Source organism: Channa argus, chromosome 1 (genome assembly GCF_033026475.1).
Source record: "Channa argus isolate prfri chromosome 1, Channa argus male v1.0, whole genome shotgun sequence".
In the NCBI taxonomy this organism is placed as follows: Eukaryota; Metazoa; Chordata; class Actinopteri; order Anabantiformes; family Channidae; genus Channa; species Channa argus.
In genome coordinates this window covers 28,891,875-28,918,821 of record NC_090197.1, presented here as the reverse complement: position 1 = coordinate 28,918,821, position 26,947 = coordinate 28,891,875, and the positions used below count along the sequence as shown (strand labels likewise).

General features: G+C 39.9%; 1 protein-coding gene across 1 annotated transcript in view; it reads right to left on the bottom strand.

Moving 5' to 3' along the window:
• Positions 1-6,054: 6,054 nt before the first annotated feature.
• Positions 6,055-26,947, bottom strand: part of slc30a6 (solute carrier family 30 member 6) — a 46,561-nt gene continuing 25,668 nt past the window's right edge. Inside the window, exons 8-15 of the mRNA XM_067512239.1 lie at positions 25,817-25,852; positions 23,541-23,635; positions 18,877-18,925; positions 13,462-13,581; positions 12,255-12,357; positions 12,108-12,155; positions 11,755-11,823; positions 6,055-8,369 (exon numbers count right to left, since the gene is read on the bottom strand). Coding sequence (XP_067368340.1) covers positions 7,752-8,369; positions 11,755-11,823; positions 12,108-12,155; positions 12,255-12,357; positions 13,462-13,581; positions 18,877-18,925; positions 23,541-23,635; positions 25,817-25,852 — 1,138 coding nt within the window. The 3' untranslated portion in view covers positions 6,055-7,751. The remainder of the gene's footprint in view (positions 8,370-11,754; positions 11,824-12,107; positions 12,156-12,254; positions 12,358-13,461; positions 13,582-18,876; positions 18,926-23,540; positions 23,636-25,816; positions 25,853-26,947) is intronic.

Below are 26,947 nucleotides of genomic sequence, written 5' to 3'. Positions count from 1 at the left end.
CTGTCATGGACCCAAATGTTTCAGTGATCATCAGGAAGAGCCTTGTGTTACCATGTCAGAAAAGAGTGGCCTGATCAAAATTAATTTCCATTCTAATGAGAAGGGTGGTATAAACCTGTGTTAGTCTGGTCATTTAGTCTCAACATTATAAGTGGGATAAATATGTATTCACAAGTAGACTGTACATGCACCTCGTGCACTTTCCTCCTGTTTAAAAATGTTCAGAGATCACTGCTGGCAGACTGGAAAACTGACAGAAAACATTTTTTCTGAAGATTAAACGCTTCACTGTGAGCAGAACCGCTTCATGTGTGTCAACACATGTATTTTCTGTAATACTTTGAGTAAAGTCACAGATCAGACATCAGGTCAGTGTCCGTGTCAACAGTTAAGCCGGTTTCAATCTGGAGGAAGAAATTCTTGCCCTTTTCATTTTTTTCTGACCTGACAAGTAGACTGATACTAAGAAATTGGAAATCTTCTAAAATAGCCAAATGCAAAGAATGAATGGATGGAATGATTAGAAATAAGGAAAGGTCGGGAAGAATTAACGGAGAACATAAGATGAAATGTGGACGACATACTGGCATCATGTTTTAAATAACTGATGGAAATATGCTTTAACATCAGATGTTCTCATCATATTGTAACAAGTAATGTTGGGTTTTATTATGCCTGTAAATTCCTTTGTGCATCTCAAGATTGTAAAGAATGACTGTTGGTTATGTTGTACACAATTGATCTGAAGTAAAATAAATATTTAAATATAAAAAAACTGTAGTTTCTCAGGGTCCAGGAAATACCCTCAGAATCTGTGTGAGTGTTGTCAAATAGATGCCTGTATTTAGAAGAGGTTGCCAGCAATTGATTTGTGTGGTCATCAGTGGGTATGTATGGTATGTACGTATGCTAAAATATAGGGCTGCAGTATGAAAGGTGTGTGTGCACACCATAACAACTCAACCAAGTGTTTCTATTTAAATGCAGTGGATTACGTCGCTGACTTTAATGTTCCCGCAGGGCTCAGAGTGTATATGTGTGTTGGATTAGTCTCTATTTGAAGTGTGAGGTCTGATTTAATCTGCAGGTCGCTGTAAACAGATGCAGTGATCCCTGCAGTCTGAACACAGTGTTCACTGCCAACGTTACACAACACACACACACACACACGGAATTAACACATCTTCCTCCTATGGATGGTGACGTAATGTAAAACACACATTATCATTGACCTGGTTACTTCTCAGTCCACGGGGTCATTCAGGTGTCAGTGATGTCACAAACCCCATCCCCCTCCGTTTTCTGCTCCAGTTAACGCAGCCGAGGCCAGACGCTGTGGCCTCAGGTGACCTCTGACATCATTAACATTATGACATCACTGACACTGCAGCTAGGACCAAAATGCAGTCACATTAATGCACACTTATAAAAAGATGCATGTATCACTATTTGTATACTCATTATGTCTAATCCTTGTTGAAGGTGATACTGTTCAGTTCAATAAGTCTGTGTGATCATTTCGGAGATTGATCTGTTATTGTCCAATTATTGAATCATTTACATCAACGAGATGCTAGGAGAGGATTGAGACTAAACCCAAACATTAGTTGAGCTCAGACCAAATAATGTCCTAAAACTGACTGAAAAGCTCCATAAAGCCGAGAGGAGCTGCAGATTTACTAAAAGCAAGTCAGCAAAAAGACTGAACATATCAATAAAATGCTCGTACTCAGGGTGGGGTGATCTTTTCATATTTTATATTTTCATATTTTATCGATTGTTGTATTGTGATACAACAATGTTGGTGGTGGAAGAAATTCATACTTTAAGTACCAAAAGTAAAAGTACTTATTATTCAGAATGACTAATTTTTAGGATAATTTAAATTGTTATTGATGCATCACTTTAATGTTGCAGTTGCATTAGTAGAGATTATTTAAGTTACATAAAGTAAAGTTTGCTGCAAGTTGGCTGCATGTGAGAGTCCAGTCCAGGAGACCGCTGCGCAGACCACGGAACCCTTAAAAGACCTCTTGCTCCTTTTGAAGCCGCTTATCGCTGGGCCTGGTGTATTGTCTGCAGACAGCTGACAGGTCAAGTCAAAACAGAGAGAGCGAGGGGGAGGAGGAAGGCAGACGAGGCGGATGCTGAACGGTGATGCTAGGAGGAAACTGAGGCTGCGCACAGGGAGGTTTCGTTTTTGTAAAAAGATGAATGTTCTCTGTAAATATTTGACCTTATGGCACATTGAGTTAGATCAGACAGAGCATTTCACCTTTACAAGCGAGTCCAACTGCCACCTGTTACACCCCCACGTCCGGTCATGTGTAAGTGGTCTGGAGGTTTGACTTGATGCATTGCTGCAGCACAAACGCACGGACAATGACGACCTTGTGACTGTGTCAGCCTGACCCAGAAAGTCGAGACACTGCACAGATCTCATTATGTTCCAGGGATTTTCGGCAGATTACTGAGGCACTACCCCATTTGTTTTTTAAAAAGCCTTTGAAGTCAACATTAATACATAAACTGTGGCCCTGAACTTTAAAACGCCATGGGACCCTTTTTTATTTTATTTATTTTTTTAATAGAGGCTTAGGGGTTGTTGAGCACATCCAACGCTCAGGGAGCAGAAGCCCCATTAAGCTGAGAGGCCAAAGTACTTGTTTGATTGATTGTTGGAAATCTGTTCCAAAAGCCACAGAACACAAACGAAGGGTGGATTATCCTCTGCTGGAGAGGAAATGAAATTCTTCAGACGAGACACTTGAGCAGGTTTCACAGTAAATGTGTGGGTGGCTGAAATTTGAGCGATGAGACTTGTTAACTAGTGATTCAAGGGTTTGTTCAGCCAATCAGAGAAACTAGTTAAGTCAACAGAAAGTCTGAGGTCAAAATAGCAGCTTCTGCTGTCTGTCAAGTTGCACTGTGAAAAAAAGAAAGAAAAAGAAAAACAGCATACAGTGAACTAAAATGTCAGTTTTTCACCTAGAAATTGCACTTAATTTATTTATGGTGTTAAATAAATCAATATTAAATATCTGTGTTTAACAAAGGGATGTGAACTTCCAGAGTCAGATGTTTGAATTAATGCGTTGGCAATCAGCTGTGAGTCTGAGACACCCGGCCTTGTCAACACAGGTTTGTAGAAGTGTGTCATGGTTTCAACAAAGGAGATTTCTAAAAACTTTAAAAGAAGAGTTGTTGACCAGGCTGGAAAAGGGATACACAAGCATTTCTAAAGAGTTTGGATTCCACCAGTCAACTGTAGTGGTCGACCGAGAAAGATCAGACCTCGATCAAGGTGTGGAATGGACATGGGTAAAGAAAAACAGGGTACTATCTAGGAAACCAAAGGCCTCTCTTGCAATGTTCATGACTCCACCATTAGGAGAATAGTGAACAACAACGGTGAACGTGGCAGAGCTGCAGGAGGAAAAGAACAAACAGAACACTGCTGCCTGTCTACAGGTTGTTCAGGACCATGAGGATAAATCAGAAGGCTGCTAGATCAAAGTTCTGTGGACGGGTTATCTCCTGTGTGAAACATGGTGATGGCAGGGTCAGCATCTGGACCCCGACAACTTAACTTAAACTTAACTTAACCAGATTCCTGCACAGGGCTGATAACCAGTTACTGGAAACTAGTTAGTTATTGCTGGAAAAAGGCTACTGAAGACACTGGTTCACAGGTTTTTGCCAGACAAATATTCAAAGTGGGAGAGTTTGTTCAATTGGGTTCCTTATATTTAGTGAAATTCTAATCGCATTCTTGATCATTTTAATGGTCAATTATACAGACAATTATTAAGGGTTTGGAAACACTGTACATGCTAGCAACAAGGCACACAACCTCCCAGCACTAGAAACTAGCTGGTTTAAATCCTTTTTAAATGTGGACTTCTCCAGAAGCTTAACAATGTCTCCCATTAATAAATTCTTATGTAAAAATGTTTCTTTAAATTCTTTTACCTAAGGTCAATAATGAAGCTTAAAGCTCAAAGTTTCAAATGTTGCATGAGTAAGAAAATGCATTCATTGTGCTTCTTTCATCTTTCTTTTGGTTCAACTGGGTTATGATGGAGCATGCAGTAACATCCACTTCGTTAACCAAAATCCTGGGAAAACTTGGAGCTTGAACCAAATTTGACCAATGTTGGATTTTTAACACACCCAGTGATCAATGAGTACTGGTCTGGAAAATTAGGGGATTTAGGGCGTATTATTGGTTTTAAGAGACCAGGCAGGTCCTTCAGTAATGGGGTCAGGAGTCTGTTGTTCTGCTAACACACTGCAACTCGATTAATTCATTTGAATATGTTTTAGGCCTGATGAGGATGCGAGGGTGGTGAACTGTAGCACCAAAAGAGTAACATGATTGGAGGGGACAAAATAATGACCAGATGCTGCAAAGTTGCTAAAGTGTGTCATACATCATTATGCAAGCAGGGCAGCGTGAGACTGAAAAAGAACCCAAAGAAGAGTGCACTGCTGGCTCTGTGCTCTTTGCCAAGTCACTCTCAGATTCCTTATTCTGATCTTTGCTGAAGCTGTTTTCTCTGTATTAACACTTTTAAATCATTTAATTGAGCACATGTATCATTTACAGTACACACTTCTGAGAGTAATAATGTTATTGTTACTGCGTGGCCTTTCTGGCACCTGTAGTAACACATTATATTTTAGATTACAAATAAAATGAAACTGATAAATGTCTGTTGCCAATGTATCAAAGATCATAATTTAATTGAGTTTTAACATGAAGAACACTGAGTATTCTCACTACTGTCAATACCATACTGTCAATGCTGAAAAAAAGGAGGATGAATGAGGAACATGTAGTACAAGGAAAAGTTTCGTACAAATATTTTAGGTGAAGATTGTGCTTTTACTTTGCTCCTGCAGTAACTAACCTACAGGTAACATTTGCTGTACTGTTGAAAAAGGAGAGTGTGTGTGTGCTTTTTTCGAGGCCTGAGGAATATGAGCTTCGCTTTTGGGCTTCAAGGTTAAACTTTGTGGTTTTCTGTGCTGTGCCCATTTCAGTGTGAAAAGTAACTAGCAAGACCCAAAGACTTATTAGTTTTGTGAGTTAATAAAGCTTGGATGTTTTTTTTGTTTTTTGATTTGTTACACAAGTCATTCCAGAAACTCACACACTGCAAATATCTACAGATTTATCGAGCCCAGTTTGAAGTGCATATTTGAAGGAGAATTAGAATATGCTCCTTTTAACAAAACAAGCACAAAAAATCCCCTTGTTTGCCCAGGTAATTCTTTCCAAACAGCTCTTATGTTGCGACTACTCTCGGGAAGTTTTTGATTCTTGACCCCCAGTGTTCACCCATTTCTTACAGTACCTGAGGTGATGTGCTTACTCTTTTTCCTGCTCTGTAAATGGAGATGGCAGTATCATCTATACAGCAGATGCAGTGAGGTCAGAACTTCACCAGTTCACATCAGGACATGATGAGGAGGTGGCTTCTCGAGACGCCTTGAGGTGGGGTGAGGGAACAGGGAACAAAACGCCTCATCACCCACTGATGCAGATCCACAGTGACGCCTGAAAGAGCGCATGGATTACACAGAGGCAAATGGAGACCTAAAGGTTTTCCTTAGGAAACACAGAAACAAATATGAAGCTTGTTTTGTAAAGACTGTGAAAGTGAGGCTGCATAAAGTCTAAACTCATCGGAGCTTCCCTGGCAGGCAGCAGGAGGTCTGATTTCTGACTGAGAAAAATAAAAACAAAATCCGGTCCTTTAAAGCACCGTCAGCAGTCAGGAGCTTCCGGTCATAATCTTTTTCCTGAAGTAGTATCAAATGAAAATCAGCTACTCACAACATTAAAAACACAATCACCCGGTCACTATACTGACAACTAAGCAGGAAAAGATTGCATGATGCATTTTAGCCTTTTGAGTTTGGGCATGAGAAAAAACACTGCATAAAGTACAAAACCACAACAGTTCCTTTGTAACGTGGGCCTATGTTACGAATTGAGCATTCATCCTGCAGGTGTCAGCTGAGACAAAAACAAAACAACCAACCAGAAAAGGCTGCAGAGGTGTTTTTAATAACCAAGTCCCAGTTGTTGCTGTTAAATAAACATTAATATGTGTCATTATAGCTGAGTGTCACTGAACGTAGGTCTGTCCGTTATGGAAAAGCTTCTACACGTTTTATGTATCAGTCCTGGTGTAGAAATGTGTGTTTGTTTTTTACATCATAGTAAAGCACCACAAACCTGTGATTGTTCTGTAACATTAAGCAAGAGTTCTGATTAAAAAATAAATTAGAAATAAAAAGAAAAAACCATCACCCAACAACATCCCAGTACATATAATGGTCCAATTACATATAGAAATGTTCTTCCTGATAAGAAAACACAACAAACCAAACGGTAGATGAGAGGGAAATGATTTCTGCAGAGCTGCTGCTGCTGATGTGTCTAATTACTCTTTGATTAATAAATTCGACAGAGAGCAGAGTTATCCTTTAAATAAAACTGACAAAAACAGATGGTTTCAGTTTCACAAATGTGATGATTTTACAATTTCATTTTCTTATTGGTGAAAGCTGGAAATGTGTTGTGGAAGAGAAACTATTTACTGGGTTCAGATACTATGATTATGTGTTGTTCCCTGTGAGACACTTGTTCTGTTCATGTTATACTCACAGCCTGAGCATCCTATTGTAGCAGCAGTTCTGCAGACAAACTGTTCCTTCTGACAAACCAATGAGTAAAAGCTAAAAAGTTGCTTTCTGGAACTGAATTTTAATCAAATAAAATGTATAAATGTGTTACATTTAGGGAAATGAGGCACGAAAACACAGCAGAGGGCAGAAGGAAAGCAAAAACTGGTTGGCTTAACATATTATTCCATGTTTTAATTGAGGTTGTGTGGCAAAAACACTCTGAAGAGGTGTGTCAATGCTTTTGAGCTGATTATTGGATGCTGAACTTTCAACCTAAATACAGTAAATGTATTTTTGATATGCTGTATTTAATTCAAACAATTCAGGTGGCCGTAGCTCAGTTGGTCATCAGCCAAGGACCACAGGGTCAGTGGTTCGATCCCCAGTCCTGGCTAAATGTTGAAGTGTCCTTATGCAAGACACTGAACCCCAAGTTGCTCCCGGTGGGTCAGGTGAGCACCTTGCATTGCAGCCACCGCCATCGGTGTGTGAGTGTGTGTGTGAATGGGACGATTGTAAAGAGCTTTGGATAAAAGCGCTTTATAAGCGGCCCTATACAATTTCTTTTCCAACATCCCCATTAAAAAGCTGTTGATGTGTTGTCACGTCTCCAATGTTGTTGACTGAGTAGCTCAGTTTGGATTAAGGTGTCATTTACTTATTTAATATCATTTGATGAATTTCCAGATTTTATTTCTTTTTCCGGAGAAGATTCCTTACAGCCTTTTGATGTTACACAATATGAAAACAAGTTAGTATTGACATCCAGCTTTTTTACCATCAAACCTCACAGTACCATAAAGATGCTGTTTTCAAAGATCCTGAATAAAAATGGACTCAAACATCCAACCACAGTCAACGTTTTGGTCCCGTTAGTAATATAAATATATCCTACTCGCCATCTGTCTTCCAGAGAGGAGATCACAAGATTTTATACCAGAACCTCAAACCTCAACCAGTTCTGGTGACAGAATAAACACTGTGTCATCTGTTCAGCTTGGACAGGAAATAGCTCACAGAGTTTTAAATATATGAACAGAGCTGTTCCGTCATCATGGCCGGTACTGTCTGTACTGTGACGGCAAAGGGTTGGTGTTTGCAAACTGAGGTGGTGCGGTTGACCCGCTGAAGGGAGTTCTGTAACTCTGAGGGAATGACATCCTGAGTCCATATCCGGCTCCCAGACCCTGCACACCATGTCCCAGGCTGCCGCTGGGCCGGACCAGCCCCTGACTTAGCATCCCTGTGTACGGGGATTGTCCATATGAGAGTCCCAGGCCTCCGTAGGGTCTGTGGGTGTGGTGTCCTGGAGTGGGCAGGATCACTGGCTGCACGTTCCTCCCGGGTGTATCAAAGGAGAACTCTGGAGGAGGGCTGCTGGGTTTGGAGGGGGTGGAGGTGAGAGGGTCCAGCTCTGCTCCGGAGGACACGAGCAGAGGAGGCAGAGAGGAGGAAGAGGAGAGGGCAGCATAGCCTTCAGCAGGGCCCAAAAGGGGAACAGAAGAAGAGGAGGAGGAGGTGAGGGCCCCAGTGAGGAGAGGTCTCGTCCAGTCATCTTTGAAGATCTGGATGGTCAGAGTGGAGACGAGAGGCAGCAGCCGGTTGGAGACGTGAGCCAGAACCAGCTGCTCGTTAGCATCACGGCGAATACGAACATGAGCGGAGCCCGCCTGAAATGGTACAGCACAGAGAGGGGGCAAAGAGGGGCGTGGAGGGGGGCACATTGGTAGGGAGATCAGGAAATGTGGGCAGAAGGTAAATTAGTTAGAAATGGTTTAACGTTCAGAAACTTTCAAAGCAAAGTGCTTTACGAAATCAAGGTTAAGATGATTAATCTGCTGTTTTAGAAAAACTGTCTAGTGATGCCTTTTAAAACTGTACCGTACTGTAGAGATTCACATTCATCCACAAATGGTAAAACTCAACTCATGCTCGTTTTAAATGGACTTAATGGAGGTGAAGATGTCTGACAACTCAAAATCTTAATTTATTTTTGGAAATCATGGATGCTCAGTTCTTCATGCCAAAGAGGAGAGCTGCCATCTAAAGATAAACTTATTTTAGGAGAGTTCAGAGAGTCCCTACTCAAATATTCGTAGAGATCATCTAAATGATAACTGTCAACTGCTAACTGCCAGCCGCCAAATGATAACTCTCTAAACTGAACTCAATAGATTTACACATTTTCTACATGAATCAGTTTGTAAGTGGTTTTCTCAATTATTGCAGCCACAATGCAGCTTTTATCAGCCTGTCTCTTATAAAAACTTTTAGCAGCTGCATATGTAAATGAATATGAACACGACTATGACATGAACTATTGTTCAACATCTGCTCTCAACATTCAGACTTTAAAGACATTAAACTGAGGTCCTCATATTGTGCTTAATTTTAACACAGTCATAGGGATATTAAGGCTTCTTTCTCTTAACGCGTGCACACACACACACACACACAGTCAGCAAGTTCCCCGTGGGGCAGAAGTGCAGTCAGAGGGTCAAATCAGTTTGGACAGATTCTCTGTTAGCAGTGGGCCAACAACCCACAGTTGTGTAAGTGCAGCTACATCAGCGACAACAACACCAGAACAGAAGCAGCACAAAAAATAAAACATAAAAAACAAACACAATGAAAGCATCGTGCAGTGGTACAGAGAGGATGCTGCTCCACCTACAGGTAAATTGAGGTGACACACACGATAAAAAAAAACAATGACAGTGCCATCTGTGAATATTAAAAATTAGACATAAGGACACATTTGAATAACATGAGACACTTTCAACACGATATAAAGCTGCAAATGGGTTGCACACTGAAATACTCATATTATTGCTGAAAGATCTAAAATCATGATTTAAGAATTGTGGAATTTTATTTGGATGCTAAACCCAATTTGCAGGTTGGTGCTGCCCAGTTTCCTTTTGAACATGAATAAATGACAGATATTTCAGCTTTTTAATCTTTGATGTATTTGCCTCATATGTTTAATGTCATCTACTGTAGTTTATAGGCTCCAGAAAAGCTGATCTATAGCAAGGATGTATTTGTAGGAGGTTAAAGGTGGTGTTTGTATGAGCCAACAAGAGTTTTGTCTGTATTTGTTCTACTTTTGTTTTTTTTCCCTATCGTCACTGTGTCTCACAAGGTTAGGTAAATTAAGAAGTATATGTGTAAATGTCCTATTACTGCCTGTGAAGTGTTACAGAAGCAAAGTTCATGGATGTTTTGCTAAAGTCAGAAATGTCAGCCTAACTATGTTCCTCATTGCTTTCAGTGTTATGCATTCCTACAGGAAAGGTCTGAAAGGTCTACACGAACAAACTATTATTTACTTTATAAATCTTATTTTAAAGTACATTTTTATGTACCTCATCTATCTTACATTTTTAGCTGTATTTGTTTTTTTTGTCTGTGTGGTTTCTGCTTGGTTTGGTTGAGGTGCTTTTCCTTTCTCTTCTACTTTTCCAGCAGACAGCAGCCATAACAAGACAATTCCATTTTTCCCTATGGGATCAATAAAGTTCTTTGAATCTTGAATAAACAAAACATAATAACAATAACCTTTTAATTCAGGTCTCACAACTGATAATTTACATATGTAATGATGACTTGTGTTCTCAGGGTTTGTTGATGCTGTAAATTAATGATACAAGAAGAAAACAACATGTGACAAAAACATGAACCAAATAGAACCAGAGGACACGGCAGACTAATGGATAAGGGACATGCTTCGAAACAATAAGGATTCACCTCTGGGAGAAAACTGCTTTATGTCACAGTCATACCCACGTCTCTCCTACATTTTTTGTGTCTGTCTATAGTAGCAGAGGGATCACGCCTCTGGTATCAGTGGGTTTAGTCTTGCAGAGCAGAATGGTGTTCACCTTAATTATCAGGTGAAATCCTTTAATTTACTATGTGACACAATGCGACTGTGAACCACTCAGATACGAGTAGAACTTCCAGCATTAATGCAGCTTAATGCAGAACTTTAAATCTAGGTTTATAGCTAAATTCACTATAACGTTTCATTTGTATTCCATCCTGATCACAGCTTTTTTCTTCAAAAACACAGACAGAAGGTGGGGGGGTATGTGTGTGTATTTCCCAGGACCTCAGCTGCCCTCAGAGCCAGTTGGGCTTGTTTGTAGTTGCTACGACAATGTGGAAACACAGACAACAGCAGCAACAATAGTGTTCCCTCCAAATACTGGAGAAATACAGAAAGACACACACACACAGATAGAGAGAGAGAGAGAGAGAGAGAGAGAGAGAGAGAGAGAGAGAAGGGGGAATATCTCCGCATGAATGACTTGTTCCCTCTTTTCGTCTGAGTGAACAAATCCATGCAGATCGTCGCTCTAAACCGACGAATAACTGAGAGGGAGGAAGAGAGGTCTAGAAACAAACACGGAGATAAACAAAAACTAACAGTAGGATGGAGGAAGGATGGAGGTAGAGAGAGAGAAACAAGGGAAACATGAGGTTTACCATTTACCATGGACAGAGGAGAGAGAGTTGAATCAACAGTAAATCTGAATGTTAGAGTTACTATAGCACCTGTAAACAAAACCTTAATTACCACCAAAAAAGGCTAAAGTCAAATAGGTGTTATTGGGTTGGATATAACTTAATTATCTACCAATTAGTTTAAGTTAACGGCTTTATAATTGCTTTATGGTGTACTTCAACTAGTTTACATTGAGATCACAAGGTCCATTTTTTTGCAGCAGGTCAAATTATTACAACCAACATGAGGAGCTTTAAATATTTAATGAAGCAGACTGAGGTAAAACACAAACTCAACACTAAAGTAAAAAAACACTCCACAGCAAGCAGAAGTACCACTTCACATTTCTTACTCAAGTTTAATTATTTGTAAACGTGAGGCACCAGCCTGAACACACTATGAACAGGTCAAAATAAAATCCTAATTAAACAATAATTAATTTAAGTCAGTCATATTGTATTCTATTCTCTTTAATCTTGTTTTACTAGTTAACCAACAGATACAGATTTAACAATTTTTTTCTGGGTATTTGGCTTTTTACTTACCAGAGATCCAAAACCCACTGTCCAGAAGTGCTCGTTGCGAACTTCCAAGACTCCGTCTAAAGTCGACACCTGAATGGACACAAAGAGTTAAACAATCAGCCAATAAGGACATATTCTAATGACTATTATGACAATTGTTTATAACCTCAACCCGAAAAACCTGGCTCAACAGTGACTTATATTTGGGCAAACAATTTGAACTTTTGCTGTTTTTTTAATGTTCTCTATTTTTTTGTATTATTTGTTATTATTGTTAGTGATGTGGATTATGAAGGCTGAAAAGAATCCCCACATCTCAGTTTAAATTCTTCTCACTGTGTTTTTTATGCACTCGTTTTGAGTGCCAGACTCACCTCTCTCAGTAGTTTGTCCAGTTGGCCAATGATGTGAGATGGGGTGGTCTGCGGACAAGGAATAACATTTTAAATGTTCCTTAAACTTTACATCTGCCATTTCAGAAATACCTGTAGCAACAAATGACAGAGTAATGTTTGTTTTACCTGCAGAAGCACTTTGCCACTGTAGACGCTCATGGGATACATAGTGCCGAAAGTCATGAGAGCGATGGCGACGGCTGAGGCTGTGTCCACCGCATTATAGTTACTGAATACACAAAAATACACATTATCAAGGGCAACACAAGAAACATATATCCTTAAGATGTAAGAATTTAGGAACAAATATTTTTTTAAAAGTTGGCGGAAAACAAGAATTTGAAGTCTTGATTTAAAAGACTTTAAGAGACCTCAGATTTTCTGAAAATGTATTCCAGTTAACACTAAAAGCAGCTTCTTCATGTATTCACTTTAAATCTGACAACAGTAATCAGGCATTGGATAAGAGGTTGATTTATTAATTAGATTGCTTGCTGTTCTTTGTCTCTAAAAACAATTATTTCAATACTGTTTCAACCATTTAAAAAACAAGGTTTTTTTTTATTAAAAGCACTAAACAAATAAAGTTTTCATATTTATTTATATTATTTTTGGGCTCTGGAAGCTTATTAGCAAGCATGATTAAAAGCTTGCTCAGCTGTCATCGAGCTACACAGGTCTCCGTTTTTTTTTGAGGAGTAAGGATTTCTCCCACCATATGAGCTAAAACTCTGATGATGCTTATCTGACTAAAAGCTTCTTAACAGCTAGATAACGGGCCTCAAGATGTTTTTAGCAGCTGTTTCTATAGTGACCCAACTCTCAGCTCATATGTCAAGTGGGGAAAGAATTCCTTAAAGAGTAAAAAAAAAGAAACATAACAAAAACATGAAAACTGTATGGGATCTCACACACGTGTGATAATGCAGACAGAAATGTGCCTGTCCTTTACATAGGTAGGGTAACATTTTTTCTATTCCATAATCTGACTTAGCAGAATCGTGTAAATGTTGCACCGAATGGACTCTTGGGAAACTCTCATAAATCTTAATGTTTCAAAAAACAAGAGGAAGTTGCTGCACTTTAGCATAATTTAAAATACCCAAGACTCATTTCATGTCTTGTCTCTGTAGTTGTTTCCTAACTGGAGCATCTTGCACCAGGACAAATCATTGCAGACATAGATCAGGGTGGTTTTAAAACAGAGAATATTCAGCAGTCAAGGATGACATCAGGAAACTCAAGAAAGCAGCCAGTTTTAGTGTGTTGGGTAAATGGCGACTGACGCTGGTAAATTCAGGAATTTCACAGCAACAGAGAGATTAGTTCTTACTTGATTTCTATGAGCATGTAGGTGATGCAGAGCGACAAAGCTCCTGCCATGTTGATGAGGACAAACGGGTTCATACGAGGAAGCAGCACACTGCTGAGACCTGGGACAATACCACACAAACTGCACACACACACACACACACACACACACACACACACACACACACACACACACACACACACACACACACACACACACACACACACACACACAAAGATTAGTGCATGAGGTTGTCTACAGATTTTCCCCAAAAAGCAACTCCACACATTCTTCAGGTTGGAAAAAACAAAAAAACAAACAAACAAAAAACCTCTTAATGAAATAATCTCAAGAAAAATGATGAATGGTCTTACACTCATTCAATGGAGAGCAACACGTTTATTATAATAGCACGTTATAAAAGATAAAACACAGAAAAACAACGTTGGGACATTTGTAGATGTTTTAGAATAATAGATTTGTAGATGGATATTTTGACAGACAACTGGATCAAAGTATAAGGGTAACCAAGGATTACATTTTAAAATGTAGCTGATGAAGAAGCAGACTGACTTTAACATATTCCAAGAGTAGAGTGACAGAAACACAGGAAAGGCAGAAGTATGTGCACAATATTTTGTGCAGAAAGAAAGGTACCCCTTGCAATAGAAAACCCTGACTGTGATGGCAAGAATTTTATTTAAAAAAAACTAAATATATATAAATAAACAGTATACTTTTGGTGTGTGTGTGTGTGTGTGTGTGTGTGTGTGTGAGTGTGTGAGAGAGAGAGTGAGTGCAAAAAACACTTTACAAGGCAATTATTCTAACAAACAGTCCTGCAGTAAATTCTACTTCATAAAGGTGATAATGTTGAAACTTCTGAACTTCTGACACTGTTGGTTTAAAAGTTGGGCATATGTTGAAATGTCCTATTATAGTGTGGGGTATTTCCAATATTTTGCATTGTGTTACTTGTGGCCAATATTAAAAATACAAAACCTGAACTCTATAGCATTCATGAAGAAGGATCTAAGGTGAGAACTGTCATATTAGCTTCCATCCATTTTGGATAAAAGCACCTAATAAACAGACACTGGTGTGTATCTAGAGTACATAGAGTGGTGCTTGTGAAGTTTGTGAACCCTGTAGAGTTTTCTCCTTTTCTGCATAAATATGATCTAACAAATGACTGAGGTCCCAAAACTAGATCAAAGGAAGCCAATTACATTGAAAAATAACACATTAAACTTGTTCGTTTATGTAGAGTGAAATATTATCCAGTCTTGCATGCAGTGTTTTTATGAAACAATTACTATAATTTCTTATCAGCTGTGACTCGAAGAGGCCCTGTCTTATATAGAAAAAGAGAAATGTGGGTCTCCATTATCAAGGTCTGATTTAGACAGCACATGTTTGGGCAACATAGGCTGGAAACGGTTACAATAACCTTTCTAAACAGCTTGGACTCCACCAGTCGCCTGTCAGACAGACTGCACACAAATGGAGACCATTCAGGACCACTGTTACCCTTCCAAGGATTGGTCAACAAACAAATATCACAACAGGATCAAGGTGTGGGCTGATATCAATGTTCATGAGTCCACTATCAGGAGAACATTGAACAACAACGGTGAACATGGCAGAGCTGCAGGAGGAAACTGCTACTCTCCAAAAAGAACAATGCTACTGGTCTACAGTTTGTTCAGGACCATGTGGAAAAACCAGAAGGCTGCCTTAAGAAAGTTCTGAATGTTCCGTCCACATACTCACACCACACACAAATATTTAAGGTTTGGCCATTTTCCATTGGTTTGTCTCATTATCTTTTTTTAGGAGGTGTGAAAATTGCATTATGTTTTTGAGCAAACTGTATTTATGCAGAAATAGAAAAACCTATAAATGTACTTTTTCAAGTATTTTCAAGCACCACTGTGAGTAAAACTGTCTCAACAACAGAAGCTGCCTATAAAGGACAAGTTTAATGTACTTTTACACTGTAGGTTCCCTAAGAGTCTGTTTTTAGGCCTTTAACCCAATTCACAATGACAAAAGTCCCTAATTGTCCTCACTGACAAGCACCAGAAATCACTAATACCTTTCAAATGCCACTATCGTTTCTATGTAGCATAAAAAAAATCAAAGCATTTACTAGACAAAAGATGACCATTGTTGCTTTATTGTTTAATTGACTCTGAAAACGTCTTAAATTAAGATTCTTTAGCAACAAAAAACAAAACACAACACAAACAACCAAACTTTGTTCAGTCCAGTGACAAGAGAAATTAAAAGAGGGCAGAGGAATGGAAGGAAAAGGCATGATGCAACAGGAGATGTAAGGGAAGAAATGACACAGAGAGAGTGGAGGATGAGATTGACAATCCCAGCAAACCCATAATCCCTGTTGATGCATTGATATAATTTGACATGTGACCTGTGTTCGTTAATCCACAAACACTGCAGACAGAGAGCGAGGGATTAGAGCAGGGAGGCAAACAAACACTTGATACTCTGGCTTGTTGGCTCCACACTGGACTGAATAATCAACAGAACAGAAAATGTCACGCATTCTTAATATTAAAGTTTGCTTTAGTTAACTTTAATCAGCAGCATTTACAACACATTGCAGTCCAGTGCTCACACTGCACTGAATGTCATGCAAGACGTAAACAATTCATTGAAATATAATCACAGCACAATACAAATTTACTGCAGGAAGAAAGATCGTTTATCATGACTGAAGATAAGCCACAAAGAGCTAAGGACAGAGCAAGCCACTCAATGAAAAACAAGTGGATAAAAGACAACAGTCTGTACAGTTGGGGAAGAAACTAGTAAATCCCAGCCAAGTAACTATAGAAATGTGCAGGTTAGTGACAGGTTGAGAATGTATCCACATGTAAATGTGCTTGGTATTAACACCTGACTGAGATCAGACCACAACATAAGCCATCTCACATTCAGAAGTGATTTGGAAAAGTCACTGTAATGTTTTTGTGCATGCACCTACACCTGCATTAACACTGTTATGTATAAACCTTCTTATGAAAGATTAATAATTCATACTAAAAGCCAAAAATTCTGATTAAAAAGATAAGATTATTAGCATATGCAGAGATTGTTTTAATTTATTTTGCTAGTCAAGTAATGTGCCAGCAGTAATGACAAGGATTTAGCAGCAATTCCGATCTGCAAAAGGTCTCTCTTTCTCCATATCTGTCTCCGTTTTCCCCACTGGCAACTTACACAGACAGAACTCAGGCTGGTGAGGCCGGCAGAGCAGCAGGCTTTATATAACCCAGTTGGCCCCAAGACCCTGCTCAGGTTAAGTGGGGACAGGGTATTACACACAGACAGTAACACAAACACACAAAGACAGGCTTTTGCACATGTGCGTCAACACACTTGCACACACATAAACACACACGTATTCAGAGAGTGGAAACTAGGCTGGGACGTCCTGTTCGTTTCTGCTCTCTCAGCCTATCACAGCTCAGTTGTGCTGCACACTCCAGGCTGTTGCCTTAAGTAACCTGCACTAAGTGAGCTGCTGGTGGTGTGTGTATGTGTATATATCATATACTTAATCTACTTCTCATGTGGGAGGAGACGGTGCGATCTTCATCACAACAAATGTCAGTGCAAACATTATAAAAAATATAGGCAGGTAGTAGCCAAGTGTCCCCAACAGCAGCAGCAGCAGCAACAACAATTAAGAGTTAAAAAAACAAACAAAAAAAAAAAAAAACACAGAAAAAGAAGCCCACAGAAGGAATGTCGCCGACCATGTATAGTTGCACTCAAAATTAATTAATTCCCAATGAAAATTAGTTGTTTGGGCAACTTTACATTCAAATGGATAAGTTAATGCTCCAGGTTGGTTATCCAGAGTCTATAGAAAATGGCACTTTTAATGTCTACTGCACTTTTATTTATTACCCGATATAAATAATAGAGGGCTTCATTAGTTGCAGCAGGTGTGGCGGTGTTTAACATGCTTGATTACAAGCTAGAAATATGGCTAAGTCAAAGGAATTGTGAAAAGAAATTAAGAGAAAGGATCATTGCCTTTCACAAATAAGTAAAAAGATAAAAACATAGTGAGGGCCCTAAACTCTTTTTGGAGACTCTGTTGGAAGCATAGTTCACAAGTTTACAGTTAGCGTAACAGTAGCTACACCAAGACGTGGCAGAAAAATTAAGCTATCAAAGGCTGCAACCAGACTGAGGAGCAAGGTGGAGAAAAAAGCCGTGAGTTATTGTAAAAGACCTGCAACAAGACTTAGTGGCAACAGGCACTGAAGTTTCAGCTTGGACAGTAAGACGTATTTTCAACTCTAAAGGTTTTGGTGCCAGAATTCCAAGATGTCCCCAAAAGAAAAGTCAGCTCAATATGGTTGCATAATAGCCACAGAAGTGCTGTGATTCTGTTCTGTGGAGCATTAAAACATAATTGGAACTTTAAGGCTTGTGGATTTAAATCACTAAAATGTAATTTTTATAAATATCACAAATCCCTGATACCCTGTTGTCTTTCCAACAACCTCTGTGATGCTTCAGAAGGAATAGTTATAAGACTCGTAATGTTTGTTTAAGGAGACTTTCAGCAAAATGTCAAAGTCTCAAAACCTGTAGCTTGTTAGAAACCCAGATGTTTCCAACAGGAGAGTTAGAGAAATGGATACAGCTATAAGTAACGTGGTTTTACCAAGAGCTCATGCTGATACCTGACCTCTGACCCTTGATCCTAGATCATCCAGAGGGAGGTGGGTTTGGTGTGTATGTGTGTGTTCTCTGGTCACTGTACTCTTTGAGAAACAGCAAGAAAACTGATCTTACAGCTGTTGCTAAGAAGCTTAATCAATGAGCCAATCTGTTTCCCTGCAGCAGCACCTCAAGCTCCAACATCCACCATGCTGACAGAGGGTAACCTTTGACCTCAGTGTAAGGCCATATGTGCCTGTGTATACAGACACAAGCCTCGACAGGCGAGGCGACTGTGGCACAGAAGGTAAACAGGCCGTCCACCAAACCAGTTGTTGGTTTGATCCCCAGCTCCTTCTATCCCATTTTGAAGTGTCCTTGAGCAAGACACTGAACCCCAGCTCAGTTGCTCCCGGTGACTGTTGGCCACCAGTGTGTGAATGTGTGTGATTGTAAATGCAAATGGATGAATGAGAAGCAGTGTAAAACGCTTTGAGTACCAACAGGTAGAAAAGTGCTATACAATGCAGACCATTTAATCAGAGTGTAAGCAGTAACACACAGGATGAGCAGTGTCACCACTCTCAGCAGTGTGTACATGTGTGTGTTGAGTCAGTGTAAGTGGATCCTTCCTGTTCCTACCTGCAAACTGCTGATGAAGGAGTGAGAGAGACAGAAGAATATGAGAGGAGAACTGAGAAACAGGGAGGCAGTGAAGATAGGAGGTTTTACCTTCGGCTTAGATCTGCCACATGCTCCTGAAGCCAACTGCTACTGGCCGCTAGAGACAGAGAGATAAAGAGATGCTGTTTATCCACAACATTACCAATGATATACCTAAAATATTCTAAGAAAAATAATCTGCAGTCTTGACAGGCATCTACAGAGCCTGGAGGTGGTCAGGTTTGGATGTAAAGTGTGGCAAAGCAGACTGATGGTAACAATGTAAACACAATTTCTGTAACTGCAACTGTTGTTTTCAGAAGATGAAGTTTTATTCTGTTCAGCTGCGAGGGGGATTTCAACCAGTCAAACAGAGGTAGTTGGACCAGAAAACCAGCCTATTAGATCAGCTAGCTAGACTGTGTTTTAGACAGTCTAACACATCTCATGCTTCTCCACTTGGGTCAGTTTGAGGTCAGTCTGTGGCAAAGGTTTCATTTCAGCAGCATATATATATCATGGTATACAGTGCATCCAGAAAGTATTCCCAGCTCTCAACTTTTCCCACGTTTAGTTACAGCCTTATTTAAAAATGGATTCATTATTTTATTTAAAATTCTACAAACAGTACTCCACAATGACAACACGAAAGAAGTTTGTTTTGAAATTGTTGCAAATTTATTATTATTTATTGTATTTGCTTAATACTCTGTTGAAGCACCTTTAGCAACAACTACAGCCTCAAGTATTCAAGTAACTACAGCGATTTTCAGATCTCTCCAGAGATGTTTAATCAGGTTCAAGTCTGGGCTCTGGCTCGGCCACTCAAGGACATTCACAGAGTTGTCCCATAGCCACTCCTTGGTTGTCTTTTGCTTAGGGGTCGTTGTCCTGTTAAAACTTGAACCGTTGCCCTAGTCCAAGGTCCAGCGCACTCTGGAACAGGTTTCATCAAGGTTGTCTCTGTAAATTGCTGCATTCATCTTTCCCTCGACCCTGATTAGTCTCCCAATTCCTGCAGCTAAACAATATCCCCACAGCATGATGCTGCCACCACCATGCTTTACTGTAGTATTGGCCAGGTGTTAAGCGGTGCCTGGTTTCCTCCAAAAATGACACTTGGCATTCAGGCTAAAGAGTTCAATCTTTGTTTCATTAAACCAGAAAATTTTGTTTTTCATGGTCTGAGAGTCCTTCAGGTGGGCTGTCACGTGCCTTTTATTGAGGAGTAGTTTCCATCTGGCCACTCTATCATACAGGCCCGATTGGTGGAGTGCTGCAGAGATGCTTGTCCTTCTGGAAGGTTCTCCTCTCTCCACAGAGAAATGCTGGAGCTCTTTCACAGTGACCGCCAGGTTCTTGTTCACTTCCCTGACTAAGGCCGTTCTCTCTCGATCTCTCAGTTTGGCTGGCCAACTCTAGGAAGAGTCCTGGTGGTACTAAACTTCTTTCATTTACGGATGAAGAGTATGATGCTACAAGGTTGACAAACCTATTTTTGGGCAGTTTCTCCCATTCTTCTTTGCAAGCTCCATCAGGTTGGATGGGGAGCGACAGTGAACAGCCTTTTCAGATCTCTCCAGAGATGTTTAATCCGGTTCAAGTCTTTGCTCTGGTTGGGCCACTCAACGACATTCACAGAGTTGTCCTGTACCCCATCCAACACTGTGCTCATTGGGACTTTCAGTGCTGCAGAAATGTTTCTGTACCCTTCCCCAGATCTGTGCATCGATACAATCCTTTCTCGGACGTCTACAGAATAATTCTTGGTATTCACGGCTTGGAAAGACAGCACATACCTCAAACATCAAGGAAACGTGATGCAATACAAAAATGCAGCAAATGAAAACCTATCGCAATCTGGCTGAAACTCTCTGCCTTGACAACTGCTTGCCGTAAAATCATCCCTCCCCCTAGTGACACAGAGCCCTTCTAGTTTAGTAAATTCTATTTCCATGCATGTTGTTTTTGATTAAATTGGAGCTGCATGTTCCACTGGCCATTTCGAGTCATGCTCTGTCCTCTACACAACTTTTCAAAACTACGAGTAAAATTGCAGTTAAGATAATAATTGTTAAGATCAAACTGTTAAACTAAATTATGAGTGCATTAGTCAGGAATATGTAAGAGTAATGTGACATCTTCAAATTTTTAGGCCAACAATCAAAAAAAAAAAAAAAAAAATCTAAATTTGTAAAAATGATGAGATATTAACCAAACAGTTTAAGCCCTAGTTAAAGATACTATATAAAACCTAAGCTAGCTCTAGAATGATAATCGAAATCAAGCCACGCTGCTCCTCACAACACTCCTCTCCCTGCTCCATTATGATCTCCCATGCCCTCCAATGCATTAAGTCCATTAAAAAATCATTAAGTCATTATTAAATTACAAGGTAGAAAACCTACTAATCAAGCAGAATTTGTTAAAATTCTCTGATGAGTTAGAAGTGTGAGTCTGGCTTGAAAACTTGTAGAGGAGAATACCTCAGCGCTGCTGACCCTGTTTGTTCTGAGAGTCTGACTTCAACGGAGGTGCTGGAGGAGGTGGTGGAATACATTTCTACTAAGACATATTTCCAAAAAAGTTACTGTAGCCGTAAGGATACTTACATCCAAACTTGTGCGTCTTTGTCTGTGTGTTTTCTCAACATGCCTCAAGGTACTGGCAAGTACTTTAAAATTCAAGCTTTCTATAGTGTAACTAGAATTAGGCAACTGAGAACATTTCAGATGACTGGCTCTGGTTCAATGATGTATTACATTTTAAGACAAAGCTGTTTCATTTAACTTTCCTATACATCAAAACATCATCTGCAGGCAAACAACCTGAAGCTTTACTCATAGATTTGCTATTCCACCTCCATCATGACGAGGAATAAAAATAGCTTGTGGGTGTGTGTGAAGGAGGGGGAATCACCTACCTTAAAAAAAAAAAAAAAAAAAAAAAAAAGATAAGCGCTCTTGCTCTGCTGCATTATCCCACCTTTAATATGTGACGACATGGCAACGCTTGAAGGCTCAGCAGCGGGTCAAAGGCTCTTCACATCCCATTCTGCTCAGACCTGAGTCTCTCTCTCTCTCTCTGTGTGTGTGTGTGTGTGTGTGTGTGTGTGTGTGGAGGGACATTGTTTTTGTTTTGGTAGCAGGGTGAGTCAGTCTAAATAAACATTTTAATGAAGTGACTTATGATACGGGTGTACAAGGAGGAGGAAGTGCAGTGTGTGTGTGTGTGTGTGTGTGTGTGTGTGTTAGCATGTGTCTCTGCCTGCATGGCCTCCTGGCACACTACATTACCACTGTCTAGAACATGGTTGCATAATGCACTTTTATTCTCACTCCAGCAGAGAGAAGGAGTGTGTGTGAGAGTTTTGAGTGTGTAATGAGTGAGGGATGTTGTGTGTTTGTGTGTAGTTTCAATCCCCCCTCCCATCCCAAAATGTCAGATGTTAAGTGATGTTGGGACTGTTCTGAATGCAAGAGCAAGCAGCTGACAACACATACACATACACTGACCTCATACAGAGTGAATTAGTTGGAGAGGAGAGGAGAAGAGGAGAGACACGAACAAGACACGAGAACCTCATACAGAGTGAATAGTTGGAGAGGAGAGGAGAAGAGGAGAGACACGAACAAGACACGAGAAGAGAACAAGAGATGAGAAGGGAAAATGAAAGCTGTAGAGAGCAAGGTATACAAAGGGGAGCAAGAGAGGTAGCAAGAAAAGGGGAAACAGGACGGGAAAAAAGCAGGGGAGGAAGCTAGAGAGGAAGGAAAAAACGAGGAAGTAATGGGAAGACAACAGAGGAAAGGACTAGTACTAGCTGTCACTATTCTCATTCCTTTTTAACTGTCCTCCTTCTGTACTTGTTTTAGACATAAAGGCAGAAACAAAGAAGAAATAGGGAAGTGAGGAGAGGAAGGAAACAAGGTTTCCTCTTTTCCTGTCTTTTATCTTTCTTTTTCCTATTTACTTCGACCTTCCCTTCCCACATCTTTTTCTAAGTGTATGTTTATTTGTGTGTTTCTATTATTCTGCATACAGGTGCAGCTCAGTGTCTGTAACTTAGTTTGTGTGTACCATAAAGGTTGTGTGTATGTGTGTTCCACTCTGTCTGAATTAGCCTCAGTGAGGTTAATTTGTCCCAGGGTCATCACTGACCTGCATGTGTGTGCATGTGTGACCTATAATGTGTGTCTTCACTGTTTGTGTGTTTGCATATAAATTTCTGTATCTGTAGAAGATATCGAGTTCATTTCCCATAGTGGGACTGTTGAATCTTTAGATGTTGGCATATAAAGCAGTGGGATCTGGACTCATTTCTCAGATGGGTTTTTGTGATCTTGTGCTATATAGTGCGGCATGTCAAGTCACACGACATGTTTCATGTCCCTGGCTGTGCCAAAACACCACAAAAATAATCTTCGGAAAATAATTTGAACACAATATTGTCATATTTCACGAACACACGCAGTTTGGTTTATTCATTTCTGCAATTAGAAAAGGACTAACCTCTAATCTCACTGCTGCTGTTTATCATTTATCTACTGACAAAACCGTGAGCAAGCATTTAATTTCACATCAGTAATCCCCCAAAATAAAACAAAAGCCAAATTGTCCCTGTTCCCCAGTGAGGGCAAGGATTACTAGAGGAGAAACCCAAAACACACGAAAATCACTAAATCCATCTTCCCTCTCTAAACAAACAAACACAGAGGGGCTGTTGACTGTACCTTCTGAGACGTAGGAGAACGGTTTGTTCCTGACAGACAGCAGAGTCAGCAGGTTGAAGAACAGGGCCACGAACGTCCCGACCAACAGACGCCCACTGCAGAGAAACAGTGTATGGTTTATGAAAATACCTCTTTATTTACACAGGTAAATTTACTTTCTACTAGTACTTTCAAACAGTGCAGACAATCATCAATGTATCTGCTCCAGGTCATCTCTACTGAATTGTAATTTCACTGGAAGCTAAAGTTCCTAAAGTTTAGGAACTTTAGCTTCCAGTGAAATTACAAACTTAACTGCTGCTTACTTTAGAAGTTAAGTTTGGTGCTTTATTTGTTGATTCATTCCCTTTGGTCAAAGCATTACACCTGATTTAGTGCAAAATGCAGGTACAAAACAAAGTACTAAATTGCTAAATTATTAATTAATTCTGCAACTGGAAAACATTTTAACTTTCAGCACTGTTGAATGCTTAGGACAACTAGATCTTTCATTTCATCCGTTGTCAGTAATCAGGTTCTGCAACCAAAAAAAAAAAAGTTTAATTTAGGCTTCTCAAATTTAGCTGCAACCACCTAAGAGTGTCGCCATGTTTTCTACCAATGTGTGATATTACCACAGGCAACTATCATAGGACTAAATAGGAGGCAATCAAGCATTACTCAGTTTTCCTTGCTTTTTTTACTGGCCGTCTGCAGACAATCCATATTTAAGAACCCAGTTTTTGAATTGGCTTGTGGAGTTTTTTTTTGCTTAACTGTGTTTGAAGATAGTTAAATAATCTGTCTTTGTTCATGCGCTTTAAATGTACAGGTGGAGTCACATGTGCAGCTGGAGCCAGTGGCTTCGCTTTCAAGCAGTGCAGTGTGCCGCTGATCTATAAATACACATAATAGCGTACATGTCGACACCAAACTTTTTTGTCTTTAAAATAGTTCCACAAAACATTTGTCATAATTGTAATTTATATAAATATTTGTTTAAATAAACCTAACAGATACAAATAAACAATTCCGCACTTTTACCCATAAACAGTAGCCTTCAATACACTAATGATGTGGGGCAATCCTTTTAAGGGCCTAAAAACTGGTCAAAACAATCAGCAGGAGGCAAAGATTACAGAGAGAGAGAGAGAGAGAGAGAGAGAGAGAGAGAGAGAGAGAGAGAGAGAGAGAGAGAGAGACAGAGAGAGACAGAGAGAGACAGAGAGAGAGACAGAGAGAGAGTTCGTGTGTGTGTGTGTGTGTGTGTGTGTGTGTGTGTGTGTGTGTGTGTGTGTGTGTGTGTGTGTGTGTGTGTGTGTGTGTGTGTGTGTGTGTGTGTGTGTGTCTCTCTCTACCAGCAGACACCTGTCCCTCCTGTTAGCAGCCCTCTTGTGCTGTCCAGTCACATTGATTCGGAAGAAGATTGAGAGACAAAGGGTAAAAGGAGGAGGAAGAGAAAGTGAGGGGTGAGAACGGGGGGTAATCTCGTCACAGGAGACAGGTTTAAGTCTCACTGTGTTTTAGGTTATAAAAGCCGCTGTACTAATCTGTTTTATAATGGAGAGATGAGGGAGAAAGAGTGAGAGGGAGGGGGAAACTAGTGACCAAGGAAAAAGATCTGAGAGAGAGAGTTGAGAAAAGACAGAGAGGGAGGTGACTGTAAAATAACAGACACTCTTTCTGACAAACTGACTAACTACTGCATTGATTATGAACAATTAATGCAGTATTTGAAAAAGCCGATGTGCATTTATTTATTTCTGTTGTAGCTCGAGTTTTGGTTTCCAGGAAAGAGTTCAATAACAAATACTGACAGAACAAAATGTCTGCAATAGCAGGCAGTTTCGCATTTTCTGTCAGCTTATCAATGTGATTGTGCAGAGTCAGCACAATCACATGTTTTAGTCAAGATTTCTGTGCAGATATTCAGGCTAAAGCAATTCAACATTATTTAACCTTTACAAATGCTGAAAAAAATGTCTGCAAACAACAACCTGCTGGTGAGGAAACACGAAGGCCCTGCTCAGAGTGAAACGAACAACGGACATGTCACTGTCAGTTTCCTTAATTCACCGTTTGTTGGTCTGTGCATCTGACCCAGATGTTTGGGATGTTCTGTTCCAACAACAGCTGGCTGTGTGTGAGCGTATGAGTGTGAGTGTATGAGTGAGAGAGAGAGTAAGAGAGAGAGAGAGATTCCACAGAGGGAGAAACAGGAGTAAATCAAGTTGTGTGTTTAGATTTAAATGCGTAGAGGGAATGTGTGTTCCTGTTCATGGAGGGGTAGTACTTACGTATGGACCTCAGGCTGCTCCATAAAGCGCTCCACACTGAGAAAACAGACACAAACACGGTCAACAACAGTGGCCAGTTGGGACTCTGTGTGTGTGTGTGTGTGTGTCAGTGAGAGAGTGCACTAGGGAGATTTGTTGACACAAATGCAAAAACAGAAAATAGATTAATACACAGTAACGCACATCAACACTACACACATACAGGAAAAAAAGATGAACAAAAGAACACTGATACAAGTCTCATCTGCCTCCTCCCTCTGTGCTGCTGCCCCACTGAGCCATTCATGACATGCACCCCACTGTACAATTTGCCAACATAACACACACACACGTATGTGCATGCGCTCTCTTATATAAGTATTGACTTTATATTAGTTTCAAATTTTTTTCAGTGCTTAAAACAGTAAATGGCAATGATCCTAAAGTAGGGGTGCCCACACTTTTGTGGCTTGTGAGCTACTTATAAAATGACCAAAATAAATGACATTGTGGAAAAAAAAAAGTCCACCTCCCACTCCGTATGAAAGTGTAAGTTTTTGACTTCTTACTTTGTCCAGCTGCCCGACTCATTTTTATACCCTTTCGTTTAAAAGAGATAAATTGGAGGCTATCTCGCTAGCTTGCTACTATTTTGCAATCAATTTGTACGTCAATCAAGTGACGAATTTCATAGTGAGGATGGATGGCGGGTGGATGTCTACTTTGTTAATTCAATGCTACCTTTGCGATCGACTGGTAGATTGCAATCGACGTATTAGTGTGTGAGTGTAAGCCACCTGTGTTTTGGAGGTATCCAGAGAACCACATTCAATTGCCTGGAGTGTTATATTTTTTGTCATTGCGCAGCTGCTTTTCTTTACAGGGTTCACAATATGTAAAAGGATATTAGGTTTACTAGCAATGTAGTGATGTACTAGTGATTTTTCCAACAACATTCATATTGTGATAGTAAAAACAATTTTCAAGCTTTTCCATTTTTGCCAGTTTGGCTTCCCCCATATATTGCACCCTGACTTTGGGAACTATTGTGTGCATTATGAGAAGTTTTTTCAGGGAGGCCATCAGCACATTTGTTTTGTACTAAGCTAATTTGAAAATAGCCATTATTGAACAATTTCTGTCTATCATGTT